We start from the raw sequence: 17,209 nt of genomic DNA, 5'->3' as shown, positions 1-17,209 counted from the left end.
GCAACCTCCCACACCATCATCATACTTTCGGCCATGCTTGTTTAAAAAAGAAAGATTCTTTATTTTTTATAAACTCTAAGGTGATGTTTGTTTTTTCTGAGGCAAAATGTCTTCAGTCTGCGGACCACATCTGTAGACCTCTGCAGTAGAAGAGGTGGACCAAACGTCTGCAGTCTGAAAAAAGAAGATTGTTTGTTTTTCTAACATCTGCGGACTACTAAAATAAACTGAAATCTAAATAAACTGATTTTTTTAAACTTCAAAGTGATTTTTTTAATATTTTTATGACCTTGTTATAAATAATTAACGAATCTAGATCAACTTTTATGTGTTATTGTATATAAAAAATAAAAATAAAAATGGTATGAATTAATGTATATATTTGATAAAAACCAACAACTTTGGTTGCAAAGTTATAACTAAAGATTATAATTAGTGATAAAAGAATTTGATACATAAATGGATGGAAATAAACTTTGATTTTTTTCAATTAAATCCATTAAAAACGTACCATAAATATTTTCTCGAGAAATTGACGATACTGTATTAAATAATGTTTTACAAAATTTGACAAAAAAATATAAGAATATATTATGATTTTTTTCATATTTATATAAACAACTTCAAAGACTATTATCGTAATAAATCTTTATTTATAAATTTGTCAAAAATATCATGTTTGTATCGTCGAACGTTTTTTTTTAAGTTTTGTAATATTTTTTTTCAAATTGTTTATCATTAATAAAGTTGGAAAAAATATAAATTAAAAAAAACTTTAAAAAAAAATAAAGATATATATGTTTTTTTAGGCTAGAAGATGTTTGAAGATGTTAGAAGACTCTAGCCCACATCTGCGCCAAGAAGAGGGCGCGCAGACATTTTTAGGTCTGCGCGTGGTCTGCGCGACGCAGACAGAAGAGGTCATACAGATCTGCAGAGAAAAAACAAACACTACCTAAGTTTATAAAATATAAACTTTGTCTTTAGGTAAAAGAAAAAAGAATCCAACTAGTCCAAAATGTTGTGCATGACTTATTAATTCATATCATATAAAATAATAACTAGTAATACTCTCTTATAATTATTAATTTCACAAAACAATAATTATTCCGTAATTAAAATACAAGAATTGATATTATTTATTAATAATCATATACAAAATGTGCTAACTTGATAAAGGTGTGACCCTATAGAATCATGTATTATTAGCAATATCACTTCATAATGATTCTTGGACATATAGATCCAACAATATCTAAGTGTTATATGAGTATTATGTCCTTTTTGGTCCCTTTGATGAGTTATACTTAGAGTTTGGGAAATTCCACGGCTTAGGACTAGTATTTAGTTAAGATCTGGACTTGTGGTGGAGTAAAGAGTCGATGCGTGAGCTCTCTTTTCTCATTTTATGAAGGTTTTGCCTTATAAGATCTAGGGTTTTAGTTTTGGCTTGATTATGACTTGGGTACGGACAAACTTGGTAACATTGTCCATTAAGACACTGAATCGATTTGTATTTAAAAGTATTAGCTTTTGTCGTTACGGATTAAAAGGTTTAGAAAGAAGGTGTTAAGACATTGGGGTGCGACGCGCCTACTGAGTGTCGTGGCACACATTTTGGACCAAGAGCAAATATATTGTTGTGTTGTTTAACGCAACGTGTCAGGTCAAGGTCATAGGGCGCCTAACAGTTAACTTTTTAAACAGATTGACTTAGGTCAAAATTGGTTAGTTTTAGACTATAGACTAAGGTTAAAACTCTATTTGATTTAGGTGGTTGGTATTAACTGGTTTTACGAGTTGCACTAGCATGGCTTGATAGATTGTCTTTGTGACCTATGTATGAAAAACTATTGTTGGACCATAGCGTGACTATGTAATTTCATGACCCCCGATATATATAGATATAGTTTTTAAAAGAATTACTTATGCCATCCAGAAAAGGGTTGACAACACAACTTGTTGCTCGTTTGCCTTCCATACCGATGTAAACGCATCTTCGGTTTGTTTATAGGTTTGTTTATACTATACTGAAAGGGGTATTTTGCTCTTCACAAATGCAGGAAGAGTGGAAGTGTTTTCCTATGAATCCTGTGAAACAAAACTTAAATTCCTTCCGTGGTGGGAATTTTCTAAGTTTTCTAAGTTTTGTACACAATTGCAGCCACAGGCCAAACCAAAAACATAACTGAATTCTATTTCCAATTTCTATAAACTCCATACCAATCAAAAGATCCAAACGCCCCAAACAAATTCTCAAAATAAAAATATGCAACTTAATAAAGAAACAAAAAGAGCAAGCACAAAATCCCAAGAACCAAAGAAAGCTTGATAAAAATGATAACCCGTCATCATAAAGAGGTTCTTAATGCCAAAACGTCATGCCACACAGAATGACCTTTTCCCCCAAGGTTTTCTGTACTTCAATTCAGACTTTGTATGGAAAAACACATTTTTCAGAGACAAAAAAAAAAAAAAAAAAAAAAAAAAAAAAAAAACTAACAGATACCCTCCACTGAAAATACACAGCCAACTATTCCTTGGGTCCAAGTTGCTAAGCACTCTCCTAGTGACGACTATTGAATACAAAACCCCAAGATTGTGTCCCAAATACATCTGCAATGACTGCAAGAACCTCTACTGCTGCCCTTTCCACACTTTCATTCCTGGAAAACCATGTTCAATAAGTATGCAAGTAGAAAATGGGCTAATATATAAGAAAATAGCAACATACTTTCATTAATTTAGATGACATTGCAATCATTAGGTAGAAATTCTTGAAGTGCAATGCTAGAAAGAAATGAAAGTAGGATATGTTATAATCAACAAATCACTAAAAGTGCATTGCTATTTCTTCAATTCACCCTTAAGTAATCAAGATATTATTGGCTGTGGGAATCTAAAGCATAGTTACCTGTGGACATCCTTTATAACCACCTCGATAAATTTCAAAATATCCGAATTATGAGGGATCAGCACCTCAGCCTTGGAACTCTTCAACCCTTTCAAAATATTGGAATGCGCCTCAAGAATATTCCTCTTAAGATGATTCCCATATTCATCTGTCATGACAGCACAAGGTTCAATGGCCTTTTTCACCCGATGCATAACAGAAGAAACATATCTCTCGAACTTTTCCCCAATCACAAGTGCTACAACGCCAAAACACGAATAAATTAGAGGCTCTACAGACTGATTCAACTCATGACTAGAAAGAGCTTCAAGAAGCAGTCTCATGATGTTAGCATGATGCACGAACTCTAACAAAATCGGTTTTGTTTCCTTCAAGCTGCTGAGTTTTTGAATGATCACATGCAAAAAACCACACCATAAGGATTGTAAATCTCCTTGCTTTGCTTTATCAGCTTGTGAGAGGTTTTGATAAGTTTCAAGTTTGGATAACACAAAAGTGAGGAGTGGTTTGATGAATTCAGAAACATCTAAACACCTTACAACTTTACTCAGTGTCTCATACGCAGCAGCTGCCAGAAAAAAAAGCCTTTGTTCTATTCCTGCAACAGTTTCAGGATCGCCTGTTACGATTGTGCATCTTCTTTCAGCAGTTTCAACAAGTGTTTGTATGATTTCAATAAGATAGGGGGACAGAACAGAAGAGCCGCTTTCCAAACCTTCATACCCTTGCACAATATAATATATTGCCTCACACCCTTCTGCAGCAAGATAGGATGATCGATCCCATTTCTTAGCATCATCGGGTGATGGATCTTTGATACTTTTTAGAAGGACCGGTATGATTTGTTCTATGTTTTCAGTTGAAATTATGGAATGACCAGTGGCAGGGCTGTGTAAAAACTGGAAAATACGGATTAGAGTCCTTGAGGTAATCTTTTTCACTTTCTTATGAGTATTTTTATCTCCCATACCATCAAGCAGAAATCTTAAAAGAGGCAAGACGTAAGGGGACAACTTTTCAACCCTTGGACCTTCAAGAATGGAACCGAGTGCATATGTGCCGGCCCAATGAGACCTCCATTCAGACTTGTGCTCTTGAAGTTTAAGTTTAACAAAGTACATAACTGAATCTACAATGGAATCCCCCACCTTTCTCGCAATAAGACCCAGACAATTCCCCCCTGCCAATGACAAATCACAAATACGACTTTCATTATGTTCATCTTGCTTCATTAAAGTTTTTAGAAGCAGTTCAACTAGTACAAGACACATCTTTTCTATGAAATGGAAATGGGGGCTTGATCTATTATCTCGACGCTTAATCTCTTGATCACAAATACAACTCCAAAACTCGATTGCTTGAATACCAACCAAGTCGTCTTTATCTTCAAAAGCTTTTGTTGTTAACACATAAAGGGTTGAAATATGACACTCCAAAAAATCATAGTAAGTCGATGCAATCGAGACAAGGCATTCAAAAGCTTTTCTTTTGATGTGAGTATCTTTATCCTTAGCTACTTCACAGACCACACCCATGATCCAAATCCTATCCACCTCAATTTCAAAATTAGGCCGAGCCAAGTTAAGTGTGTTGTATAAAGCTGTGACTGCAGCTAGACGAACACCGCTCTCTTGGGAAACATTAATGACATTAACTACAGCTTCAAGGACAATATTAACTTGATTTTGAGTAAGTGGATAGTGCGATATTTCTTCACAAACATACGCAAGTGATACCAAACTTGCTTGCATTAATATTGGCTTATCTTGTTGAGACATGTTACTACATAAAGTGCAAATGAAATTAGACCAATCATTTCTTGGGATATCTATGGAAGCAATTTTGGCGATTACTTGGGCTGCAGTGTGGCCTGCTTCGGGATTTGGTGAGCCGAGAGTGTCTAAGAGTAACTGCTTAATTTTGTTTTTGATTAAAATTTTCATATTCACCCAATCCTCCAAAGAGTTCTTGAGCACAATACCCGCCAATCCACGGGATTTCAGAGATTTATTCTCATTGGAGAGTTCTTCTGACAGAGAGACAAGAAATTGAGAAAGGTTTTCTTCCTTAAGTTTCTTGAGTTTTTTTGGTACTGTACTTTGGACTTCTGCTTCTTCTGATACAGCAGCTGATAGGAATTCTGCAAACTCCATGTCCTTCTTCTCTTAAAACAATACATGAAGTACAATTAGTCTCTTGTTCCATAGTTTCTTTTCCACAGTTAAAAAACATATGAAAATAACGCATAACATTTAGCAATTTAGGTAAGAAGAAACCGAAGCTGAACCATGTGAAGCAAAAAATATCTCATCAAAACCATAAGCAACAATAGCAACTTGAGTAACAAGTAGAAAATAATAGGGCACTGAACAAAATTTAGTTCAATGGTGCAACAGTTTACAATACAAACTATAATCAGAATTTTCTGTAGCTTGATAAAAGCATTTCTGCTGAACGTAATATTAGATTAAATCTACCATATAAAGCGCAACTTGCGAACGTTATCCGAAACCCCACTTGTTATTTAAAAAAAAAAAAAAAAAAAAAAACCCTACATATCAAAAATTGATAGCCCGTCTTCCCCACTCGATGACATTCAGATTCAGATGCAAATACAAATATCTAAACAGATTTTGATTGAAATTTCAACAAAAGTAGAAATGGATGTGAAAATTATTCGAAAAGTTTACCGATTGAGATGGATGACGATGGATGACCGTGGGTGAAAATTGGGGAAGCTTAGGGATGACAAAGACACCGATAAAGTCGTTTCATGAGAGCATCTTATCCGGATTAATCGATGTATGGCATTAAAAAAAATTGTAAAAAAGTACCGGGGTTTTATCATTGTTTTACATTATTAACTTTAACTTTTTTTTTTATATCTTTTATTAATTTAATATTATTTAATATTTTATCGATTGTCTATAATAGTTTTATATTTTGGATATAATTAATTTTATTAATTTTTGTTTGAACAAAAGTAAATTGTTTTTTCTGCTAGATGATAATCATTTTTATTACATTTTCCTTATATGAAATTATATTCTAAAATGATTTATGATTATAAGTTGTTAATAGGCATCTTTGTTCTTTTTAGAAACATAAAGTATTTATCGTTTAATATTAATCTAAAATATAATAACAATTCAAATTAAAGATTTTACTTCAATAAATAACAAACCAAACCTCCGACCGGAATAAATATCACCTTTGTTCCCATCCGCGTGTTGCCCACCGTCATTTACTTCCAATAAAATATCATATTTGTTCCCATAACAGTCTCTCTCCCAGTTTGATAGCTGTTCTTCACAGTTGAGACCGGAATCGCTCTCACCACTACCACCACCCTATACGCCGCTGCTCACCACCACCGTATACAAACATGAGTGCAATCGATCATCTCCATTGACTCACGCTTCCCACCGTTTTCATCTTGCCTTGCTTATCTCTTCTTTGTCTGTCGTCTCCCGTTAATGGTTTGAAGATGACATCGTCAGCTTTTCCAAGATCGCCTGCCTTCTTCCCCAGTGATGGTTATTGTGGCTGAAATCGGTCCGGTCATGATAATCGATCCATCCTATTTCTCATATTTCATCCTTCAGGTAAAAACTCTAACTTTTTGTTTGAATATAGTTAATCATGCTATATTTATCCCAGATATGACTACATAACTGTCCAGGTTTGACTGTAATGTCCAACTTCCAAATAATTTTGTTTTGGTCTTCTTGTGATACTCGTTCTAGTATATATATATATATATATATATATATATATATATATATATATATATATATATATGCATTTATGTATACTTTTATAAAATACTGATATATTTTAAAGTATAACTTGTTGTCAGAGTTCTTTAACCCCAATATATTTATAGTTGTATATCTTTTATGAATTGATATACTGAGTTCACTATAAACAATGCTCTGATACCAATCTGTCACACCCCCAAACCAGAACAGCGGAAACATCCGGGGGTGGGTGACTTCATGTCAAGTATCACAACACATGCATTATAGTAATCAAAGTACAACAACCATTGCATTAATAATGTATAAGTTTTTACACAGGTGTTCAAACATTGAACATTTGACATCAAAAGTAGATAAAGTAAAAGACAAAAGACGCAGCACTTTCATAGGCTGTCTTCTCAAAAGCTTTGGGAGTGTATCTGTCTACTAGATTCCCTGAGAATGCAAGTTATTTTGAAAGAGATGATCAACATTTAAGTCGATGAGTTCATAAGCATTAGTTTCGTTTATGGTTGCCTTAGTTTTAAGAAAATGATAGAATGAGTTCCAGAAAATCCCCTTATTTTCTATTACAACTGAAAAGTAGTTTTAATACCATAAAAACGTTCCGTTTAAGTGTTATTGTACTCATAACATAATATAACATAATTTTAGTTCACAATAGGACTATAAGAAGACTGTTTTATATATTGTTATGTTTTATTTGTTATAAACCGGTACTTTGTAGATGTACCCTTTTAAATAAAACCTGGTACTTTGCAGATGTACCCCGGTACTTTGTAGATGTGCCCCATATATATAACCCGGCACTTTGTAGATGTACCCCATATATAACCCGGTACTTTGTAGATGTACCCCATATATGCCACACCCCAAAAACCGGAACAACGGAAACGTTCTAGGGTGGAGGACGTCATGTTTAGTATCACAATTCATGCATCATAGTAAGCAAAGTAGTAAACAACTATTTCATTAGAAAGAAAGTGTTTATAAAGTATGTGATTCACATAATATAGAATACATAGCAAATAACAAAAAGACATGAAACTATACTGCTCCATCTTCTGAATCCCAGTGCGCGTACCTGTCTACTGGTCTCCTGATAATACAAGTTATTTTGAAAGCATAGATCCGCATTTAAGTTGGTGAGTTCATAAGTATTTAAGTGATGTATTAGTAAGTTGAAAGCCCTTTTTGAAAAGTTCGCCTGTTCCTCAAAAGATCCTATACCTTCTGATGTGATGAAAAATAAGTATAAATGACTCTACAATCCGTTCTATGAGTACTAAATGAATATAAGTTATATATAATACAAATCAAACAAACAATCGACTGTGTGAATCTGCCCTAAACCCACAACCAAACAAGGAACAGGGAATGAGGCGGAGGTCACACATCCCATTGTTTGTTAGAACTTCATTGTATATAACTCTGGTGTATTCATTTGGTACTCACGGGGTTAACTGTAATAGTTCTTTTAGTGAAAATGATAACCACCATAGTTCCTTCTATAATCACTTAGTTTACACCAGTTATATATGATCTAATATCGAACAGGTAGTTAGTTGTGTGAATCTGCCCTAAGCCCACAACCAAACACGGAACAGGAAGTAAGGCGAAAAACACACATCTAACTATCTGTCGGATATTACATATATATAACCTGATGTGTAAACTAAAGTATTATAGAATTAACCACTTAAGGTCCTTTAAGTTGTACTGGTTTAATAAAAAGGATTAAACCTTTCACTGTTAAGTTTCTAGTTTAGTTTACTCATTGTTCTATCTGAAAGTATGTTTTTGTACTAGAAGCCGATGTATTGAATTTGTATACTATGACCTGACCTATACCTGGTACTCCTTATGATTACTTGGTGTATACGGATATATATATATATATATATATATATATATATATATATATATTCAAGATCGAATAGATAGTAGACTGGGTGCATCTGCTCTAAGCCCACAACCAAACAAGGAACAAGAAATAAAGCGGAAAGTACACATTCTACTATTTGCTGGACTCAATTAATATATATCCTTAATGTATCTACCAAGAAATCATAAAGTTAGCATTATAAGTCACCTTCTAACTGAATGTTTATATTACGTATTTTACTTATGTTTAATGTTTTTCTTGTATCATACATCGTGTTTACTAACCCTGGTACGTTGTATTTGTACATTTGTTATTGAAACCCGGTATGACGTTGTACCTCGTGTTTGCTAACCCTGGTACGTTGTATTTGTACCGTTGTTTGTGCAAACCCGTAATGATATGTTATTAATTCATTTTGTTAATCTGAGTTTTACATATGTTTATGTGTTTCTTGTATCATACTCTGTGTTTGCTAACCCTGGTACGCGGTATTCGTACCTTTGTTATTGAAACGCGGTATAACGTAAGTGTCATTCTTCAAGTTTGCTAACCCTGGTACGTTGTATTTGTATCGTTGTTATTGAAACCCGATATGACATTATACCTCGTGTTTTCTAACTCTGGTACGTGGTATTCGTACTTTGGTTTATGCAAATACGGTATTCTTGTGTAATTTCATGATTTATTCTCCTGTTATAGTTATAGTATGTTCCTTCTGTTATCGTGTATTGTATCTTCCTTCCTGAGTATGTTCTCTATGTTATCGTGTATTGTATCTTCCTTCCTGAGTATGTTCTCTATGTAGTATGTTCTAGTATCTAGTATGAACTGAACCTCTAAACCATACCTATTATAGTTTACTAGTATGTTTACTAGAACTGTTACTGACTTAAATAAAAGTCTCATTTATCTACTAAGTTATGATTGTACTTTAAAAACGGAGTTTTATAAACTATAAAGTAACATAAATTATAAAGAGTTTTTGAAATGTTTTGATTACTCATGAAACATAAGCAATCCTTTACAATGATGTTTATAACGAAACATTTACACAATTATCATTGTGTTCAACTTGTATTTCCCCCCTTAAAAGCATTTAAAACAGTTGAAAGATTTATTATAGGGGTATGAACTCACCTTATGTAGGTGATTCAATTGCAGCTACGCGTAAGGATGAGAAGTTCCACAAATGAAGTCCCGAGACACAAACGAATCCTAAATGACATATATTGGCATGAATATAGGGTTTAGAAGCAACTGCATGCAAGGAAACACCTTTAGGGACTAGGAAACACTTGGACTAAGTGTTAGAATCAAATGTGATTCAACTAAGGGATGTTTACGGCCACTATATGGTGTTTACGGCCATGAGTTTACGACCATGGAGTTTACGGCCGTAAACTCATGGTAAAAGGTGCATAAGAGGGTGTTTGAATGATAGGGAAGCTTGTGGTACTATTGCTCTACAAGAGGATGAGCAAAACTAACTTTTTAGGAGATGTTGAGGGGTTTACGGCCACACTAAAAGTGTATGGCCGTAAACTCTCCAAATGGTGTCATTTTGGGTCTAAAAGGCAAGGGGTTTCGAAGGTTCAAGTGTTCCAATTGATAACTAGTGTTTAGAAGTGTTTAGGGCTCAAAACATGACCAAGACAAGGGTTTACGGCCAAGAGAGATGCTCCTGGCCGTAAACTCGCATTGATCTTGAGATTGGAGATGTTTCAAGGCTAGGATCTAGTGTTTAATATAGCCAACTAGAAGATATATGGAATACTCACACTTTTGAGGGCCTTAGATGAGCTTATGGCCACCAAGAATAAGTGTGTGTTCTTGGTGAAAGATGAAGATCTTGAAGATCTAACCAAAAGAGATGATTTCATGGATGAAATCATAGAGTTTCACTAGATTAAGCAAGGCATCAAATAATAAATGGGAGAAACACTTACTTATTTGAAGATCAAAGTGAGAATCTTGATGATAGTTGATAGAGAAATGGATTTCTTGAGGTGAAAATGTGAGAAAAGGTGAATAATGAAGGAAATCTTATATATATATATATATATATATATATATATATATATATATATATATATATATATATATATATATATATATATATATATATATATGCGAGGGTTTACGGCCGAAGAGTTTACGGTCCGAAGTCGGCAAGTTGTTTACGGCCGAAGCCTCGTTTACGGTCAGAGCTTCGTTTACGGCCGAATCCTCGTTTACGGCCAGAGCTTCGTTTACGGCCGAAGCCTCATTTACGGCCATGCGAAGCTTCTTAATTCCTTTTGCTTTTCTCTTCCAAACTATAATACACTTATTAAACTAGGCTTCAATACTTATAATTCATCAAATTTCTAGAATCTTGGAAGGAATGAGTTTGACCAAAGAGAAATTTTACAAGAATAAAATTTTCGGGTTGTCACATTATCTCTCCCCCCCCCCCTCCCGTTAGAGAGAATTTCGTCCCGAAATTCAGAATTCTTAGTGGTTACTAGAGAATTTGGGAAAAAGGATGGGTACCTTGGTTCTATCTGATCTTCTGTTCTAAATAGTAGAGAGTATGCGGTTTGGCTTACTTGACTACGTTTATCCAACTGGTAGGATGTCCACTCGTAGTTCTGAACAGCTTTGTCCTGGAGTTCATGGTAAGACTCATACTTGGATCACCCATCATCATTTCGTGTATACAAATCGTATATAATTAAGATTAGTAAGACGGTCGGATGTGCGAATCTGCCCCAGGTCCACAACCAGACGAGGAACAGGAGATAGGGCGGAAACACGCATACTAAATCTGCGTAATCATAATTATATACCACCTTTGCGTATACACTTAATAGTGATAGATAGGTTGTATTTGTCCTTATCCTCTATGCTTAAACTTGATCTGCTGGACGAGTAGTATTTTGGGAAGGTCTGATGAATATACGACAGTAAGGTTTCGGAGGGTAAAGTACTCTTCGCATGAGTATTTTGAGGTTTAGAATACGAGGTAAACGATTCCGAGATCTAGGTCGAACTGTCGTTACGAATGAGGATTGTTTCGTGAATTTGATGGTCAAGGCGATGGAAACATATGAACTCAGTATGTTGAGGACTACTCCAATTCATGACGAATGATAACAACGGACTCTTTACAGAAACAAATGTTAGGCCGATTTGAAAGAAACGTTTGTTATTCGATGGTGTATCCTTAGTGTGTTCAATAATGTACTCTGTGTAAACGTTCTAGTGCTTTCTGTTTTCCCCTTGATGTTACCACTGCTACAAATCGTACCGCGATGAGCGAGTACTAATAGTGCAAGTGTTTTGATAACTAGTGTCAGTACTTTTATGCTTCGATCCTCTTCGGTACCTCTATAATCGCCTGGCATATACAAGTTATGAATAATTAAGATGAATAAGACTGTTGACTGAGTAACTCTGCCTCAAATCCACAACCAAACAATGAACAGGAATTAAGGCGGAATCACTCACTCTAAGTCTGCAAAATCTTAGTTATGCACAACCCTGATGTACATACTAAGACATTATAGCTTCCCTGAACGAATCTTTAGTTCTCTTGTGAATGTTGTGACTTGTTCAGACGAATGAGTTATTATAATTACTTTTAAATGTTTTCCCCAGGTTTTAATCTTATATAAATATAAATTAAATTTTAAAGTAATTTTATTTAGAAGACGTACCAAAATCTCAAAAGAAGGGTCCTTCGATACTCTTTCATGTTTAGTCATTAGATTCCTCCTTCTCCTCCGTCACCTCTCTCTGTTGGACAGTCTTTCTTGGCATGTCCCATTTCACCACATGCATGGCATACCTGAACTATACTAGCATCAGTGCTTGAAGTGATGTGTTGAGTCGGAGTTCTGCAGAAGCGAACTCTGTCACACCCCCGAACCAGACGACTGAAACGTCCGAGGGTTCGTGTGACTTAAATTGAAATATCATCACAATGAATATACATGAAACACAACATAAGCATCACCATTCATTAATACCTTACAACTGACATTGTTCACATCAAGTACATTGTTTACATTACATAATCCAAAACATAAATTGTTTATCGATTGATATCACACAAAAGACATTTCAGAAACACGCTTGATAATTCTTCATTCTAACGGTTACCTGAGAATACAAGTATTTTTGAAAACGGTCAACATATATAATATTGGTGAGTTCATAAGCAGGTTTGATATAAAAATAGTTTGTATTATTTGTAAAACCCAGTGTTGAGTATTTGAGATATTGAAACTGATATGACATATTTGGTTATTTATGGAAGCCTTTTTAGGGTTAATCATTTTATGATTCCCTATGGTGCCTTTACAGTAGAAGTTCTTAATCGAGCTCTGCTAAGGCATTGGTTTTATATTAGGCATTTATTTTATATTTATGGTAGATATTTATTGTTCCCTATAAATAATCATTAGGTTTACTTTTGGTGTAAGCATTTTCACCAGATTAGGGTTTTTCTCTGTACGTTCATGAGATAATCAATATACACAAAAACCTTTATCAGATTACTTGCATATTATGGTGATTGATTCTGATTGTTCTTGATATTCTGCATTCGTCATCTCAGTTTTATTCCCAACAAGTGGTATCAGAGCGGGTTCTTTTAGATCTTAGCGATTTTTGCAAGAATCGATCTTGTTTATGGCGATATTTTATCATGAATCTCAACTTGTTCTTCAAGTTTTGTAAGTTTTCTGAAAAGAAAAAGTCTAATATCTCGTTTTTATTGAAAAATCTTATTCAGATTTGTTATCTTCTACTCAATATTTCATCTGATTTGTTCTTGAATCGTGTTCTGGAAGAAACTTAGAAGAAATTTTTCGTGTTTATTTGAATTTTCGTGTTCAGATCCACTTTTTCTCTCTAGAAACCATTTCAGATCTGTTTTCTCTCACTAGAAACCCTTTCAGATCCGTTTTTTCCCTCTCTAGAATTCTCATCAGATCTACTTTCTCTCTCTTCAAGTATTCTTTCTTGTTGAAGATTAAATGGCGGATTATAAGGTGTTAAAAGAAATTAAGAGACTAGGATTAAAAGTTACAGATCCAAAGTTTCATCTTAAAGAAGGATATTTGTTTTGGGATGTTCCTAAACAATCTATGTTGAAGAATGCCATTGAGATGTATAATCTCTATGTTGATGAGAAGATTGGTGATTTTACACAGATCTCTAGTGGTGGATTTAAAAGTAATTGTGTAGAGCAAGATAAAGATTTGTTAAACTAATTTTTCATTATCAAAGAATACTTACTTTTGAAGCATATACAACAGAAGTCAGAGAAAGAAAGAAAAGAAAAAGAAGATGTTCTTGATGTTTTTGAAGAAGTTCATGATGTTCTTCAAGTTTCTGAAGAAAAAGCGACTCCGGATGTTCTTGTTGAGGGGGAGTCAAGTGTTTCAAGTTTTTCAGAAGCTTCACAATCTGAATCTAGTTGTTCTGAAGAAGAATCTCAAAGTATATCTCCAGAAATCGTGAAAGTGAAGGAGTTTTGTTCTATTGGAACAACTACAGATGATCAGATTCAGAAAGATGAAAAGGTTGTTCAGATCAGAAATTTTTTTCTGAAGCCTAGAAATAAGAAAAGAAAGAAGAAGAGAAAGAACAAGAGTAAAATGAAGAAAGTTTGGATGCCCAAGGTACAAGTACCCAATGCTTGTGAAAAAGTTCAGAAAGCTGAAGTCAAGAATGTTCAAAAGAAATTCCATTCACACTTTTCTTCAGATGAATATGGTAAAAGTTGGAGAAAAGAGAAAAGAGTATTTGGTTGGTTCAATGAAGTTTTTGGAAATTTTTGTTTTCCAACTAAAAAGAGGGTATTATTTTCAGAGGATGATAGATTTTCTTCAAATAAGTGGGTGTGCAAGAAACCAACTTCAAAGTTGAACCTTAAATGGGTTCCAAAAGTCCCATAAAATGTTTTGTCGTTTATTAAAAAATAAAAATAAAAACAAAAAAAAACAACGAAAATGGGGACAAAAGCTGGTGAAAAATTAGTCAAAGATATGATATTGTGTTGAAGAAATCAAATTTATTGATTTTTTAAGTGTTGGAATTGACAAAAGGTGAAAAAGTGGGTCAAAAAGTAATTTTCCTGCAAAAAGAAGGCTGCAATATGACATTACAGCATAAAGTGAGCTGGAAATGTTAGTTTACTGTAATAAAAGGGGTTGCTTTCGGATTTAATCTCAATAAAAGGTTCGGTTCTCAACAATGAAGATGTAAAGGGATGAATGTGTCACTTCGCTGATTCTCTAGGGGCCAAAATCATAACTTTGATATAGACTTCCAATTTTGCAATTAATCGCAATGTTATTGTTCAAGGTTTCGTTCGTTCATTTGCAGTCGGCATACTGTGCATCTATGTTTCTTTGAAGCGGACTCAAAAACGAAAGTCTCAGTCAAGAAGGAGATTATGAACCGTACTCACAAGAACCGAACTCATAGAAGCGAACCTCACGAATAAGAACCGAACTCAAGATTAAGAAGCGAAACTCAATTGGAACCGAACGCTCGGTTGATTTCTCTTTCGGTTGTGTAATCAAGGGAACGAACCTGCAATTGGAATTGGAGCGAACCTAAGACTCGCTTTTGGTCCATGGTCAACTGAATCGGAACGAAACTCAGCAGGTTACTCTCGCTCATATCAAAAGAGTTTGATTTCAAATGTGAAGACTGAATGCAAAACGAATATGGAATCAGATTTTTAATCGGAGCGAGAGTCACAGTCGACATTGATGGTTTCAGAATCGGTATTTACAGGTTAATCAAATCGTTAAAAGTTTTCGTCTCTATGTTGAAATCGATTTGGAGTTTGGAGTCGATCGGAGTTATAAATTCTAAAATAAGATGTTAAAAACGAAAATTTCATTCTAACTTGATCGAACAGAAGGATTCGTTTCTCGAAATCGAAATTGTGGTTTTCTTTTGAACAGTGTTTCTCATCTATTCGATCCAGGTGATTCGCAGTTCTTATCATTCACGGTGAAATGAGGTCACGGAATCGCAACTCATTCATGTGTTCAGAATCGGAAGTATCAAAAGTGAACCTATCAACAAAAGTGTAAGTCAAGAAACGAACTCACATGCGAAACTCAAGTTATGAAGCGAATCTTACAATCACAAGCGAAAATGAAGAAGCGAACTTGCAAAAAGTTGGAACCGAATTGGACCGAACGTTCGGTCTATTTCGGTTCATCCTTCTCTGAGGGCTTTCGGTCCTTAATTAATCTTTCGGTCTTTGATTGGCTTTCGCTCCTGATCAATTGAATTAGATTCGTTTTCGGTTCATGAATAATCAAGCCTTCAAAATCGTGATCAGGATTTACAGTAGGAATGAAATTAAAGGGATTGGATTTTCGAAATCCAAATCGGAATTTTACCTGGCATCGAATTCTCTTCAATTTTGACTTTCAAAGTCAAAAGACGTGCGTTCCAGTGAAGAAGATTACTGATGTTACAGTCTTGATCCCTGCACCTTCAGTGCTTTGACAGTTCTGGTCCCCCAATATTTATAATCTTTACTGTTTCTACCCCTCCTTGGAAGATGTCGTTCATTTCAGCGTCAAATTGGAGAATATGAGTTATATTTTCATCTTGTGCCCCTATGACTTTCAAGACATCACAAGTTTTACCCCAAATCCGAAATTCTTTCAATTTCTTGGGATTTTACCACTTTTACCCCTTCTCTCCAAAAGATTTTCACTTCTTATCCTTTTTCTTTGGTCTTATTCTTTTAAAACCTTTCTAAAATAAATTGATTCTTATTCTATTCTTTTGTCTAAATTTAAATATCGGAAAATACAAAATTAATTTTTGTTTTTTTTGCGGTTTAATTTTTAAGAATTGGGTTTATTCTAAAAGAATTTATTTCATCAAATCTGACGGGTGTTGAAGATTGTTGGTGATTCTTCTTAACTTTCCGGATTCTCTCCATGGTATTTGTTGAAGATTCAAGGGGGAGTGATGATTATTCAAGGGGGAGTTTGTATTTTGAAGATTATTTCTAATTCTCTCGCTTTGAAGACCCCATGTGCTGATGAGTATCACAATTTAGGGGGAGAAATGCCAAGAAGATCGGAAATCGTGATCTTCATCATTTTCAACATCTAGGGGGAGATTGTTGAGTATTTGAGATATTGAAACTGATATGGCATATTTGGTTATTTAGGGAAGCCTTTTTAGGGTTAATCATTTTATGATTCCCTACGGTGCCTTTACAGTAGAAGTTCTTAATCGAGCTCTGCTAAGGCATTGGTTTTATATTAGGCATTTATTTTATATTTATGGTAGATATTTATTGTTCCCTATAAATAATCATTACGTTTACTTTCGGTGTAAGCTTTTTCACCAGATTAGGGTTTTTCTCTGTACGTTCATGAGATAATCAATATACACAAAAACCTTTATCAGATTACTTGCATATTATGGTGATTGATTCTGATTGTTCTTGGTATTCCGCATTCGTCATCTCTGTTTTATTCCCAACAAGTGGTATCAGAGCGGGTTCTTGTAGATCTCAGCGATTTTTGCAAGAATCGATCTTGTTTATGGCGATATTTTATCATGACTCTCACCTTGTTCTTCAAGTTTTGTAAGTTTTCTGAAAAGAAAAAGTCT

At 34.4% G+C, this 17,209-nt stretch overlaps 1 protein-coding gene across 3 annotated transcripts; it reads right to left on the bottom strand.

Annotated features, from left to right (window-relative positions):
• Positions 1-2,308: 2,308 nt before the first annotated feature.
• LOC145167896 (importin subunit beta-1-like) lies at positions 2,309-5,739 on the bottom strand. Of its 3 annotated transcripts, none has more exons than XM_079087162.1 (3): positions 5,605-5,739; positions 2,915-5,078; positions 2,309-2,666 (listed from the first exon to the last, which is right to left on the bottom strand). In XM_079087162.1, the coding sequence occupies exons 2-3, from the start codon at positions 5,065-5,067 to the stop codon at positions 2,567-2,569; spliced, it is 2,253 nt and encodes a 750-aa protein (XP_078943288.1). In that variant the 5' UTR covers positions 5,068-5,078; positions 5,605-5,739; the 3' UTR covers positions 2,309-2,566. The 3 variants fall into 3 exon arrangements, with proteins under 3 accessions (XP_078943288.1, XP_078943289.1, XP_078943290.1); XM_079087163.1 differs by having other exon boundaries at positions 2,915-5,073; positions 5,605-5,735; XM_079087164.1 differs by having other exon boundaries at positions 2,915-5,070; positions 5,605-5,731.
• Between the last annotated feature and the right edge of the window lie 11,470 nt (positions 5,740-17,209).

The sequence above is a fragment of the Lactuca virosa genome, chromosome 3 (genome assembly GCF_052849685.1).
Source record: "Lactuca virosa cultivar CGN04683 chromosome 3, Lactuca_virosa_CGN04683_v6, whole genome shotgun sequence".
Lineage (NCBI taxonomy): Eukaryota > Viridiplantae > Streptophyta > Magnoliopsida > Asterales > Asteraceae > Lactuca > Lactuca virosa.
Note: the sequence above shows the minus strand (reverse complement) of the source record. Positions and strands in the feature narration are given on the sequence as shown.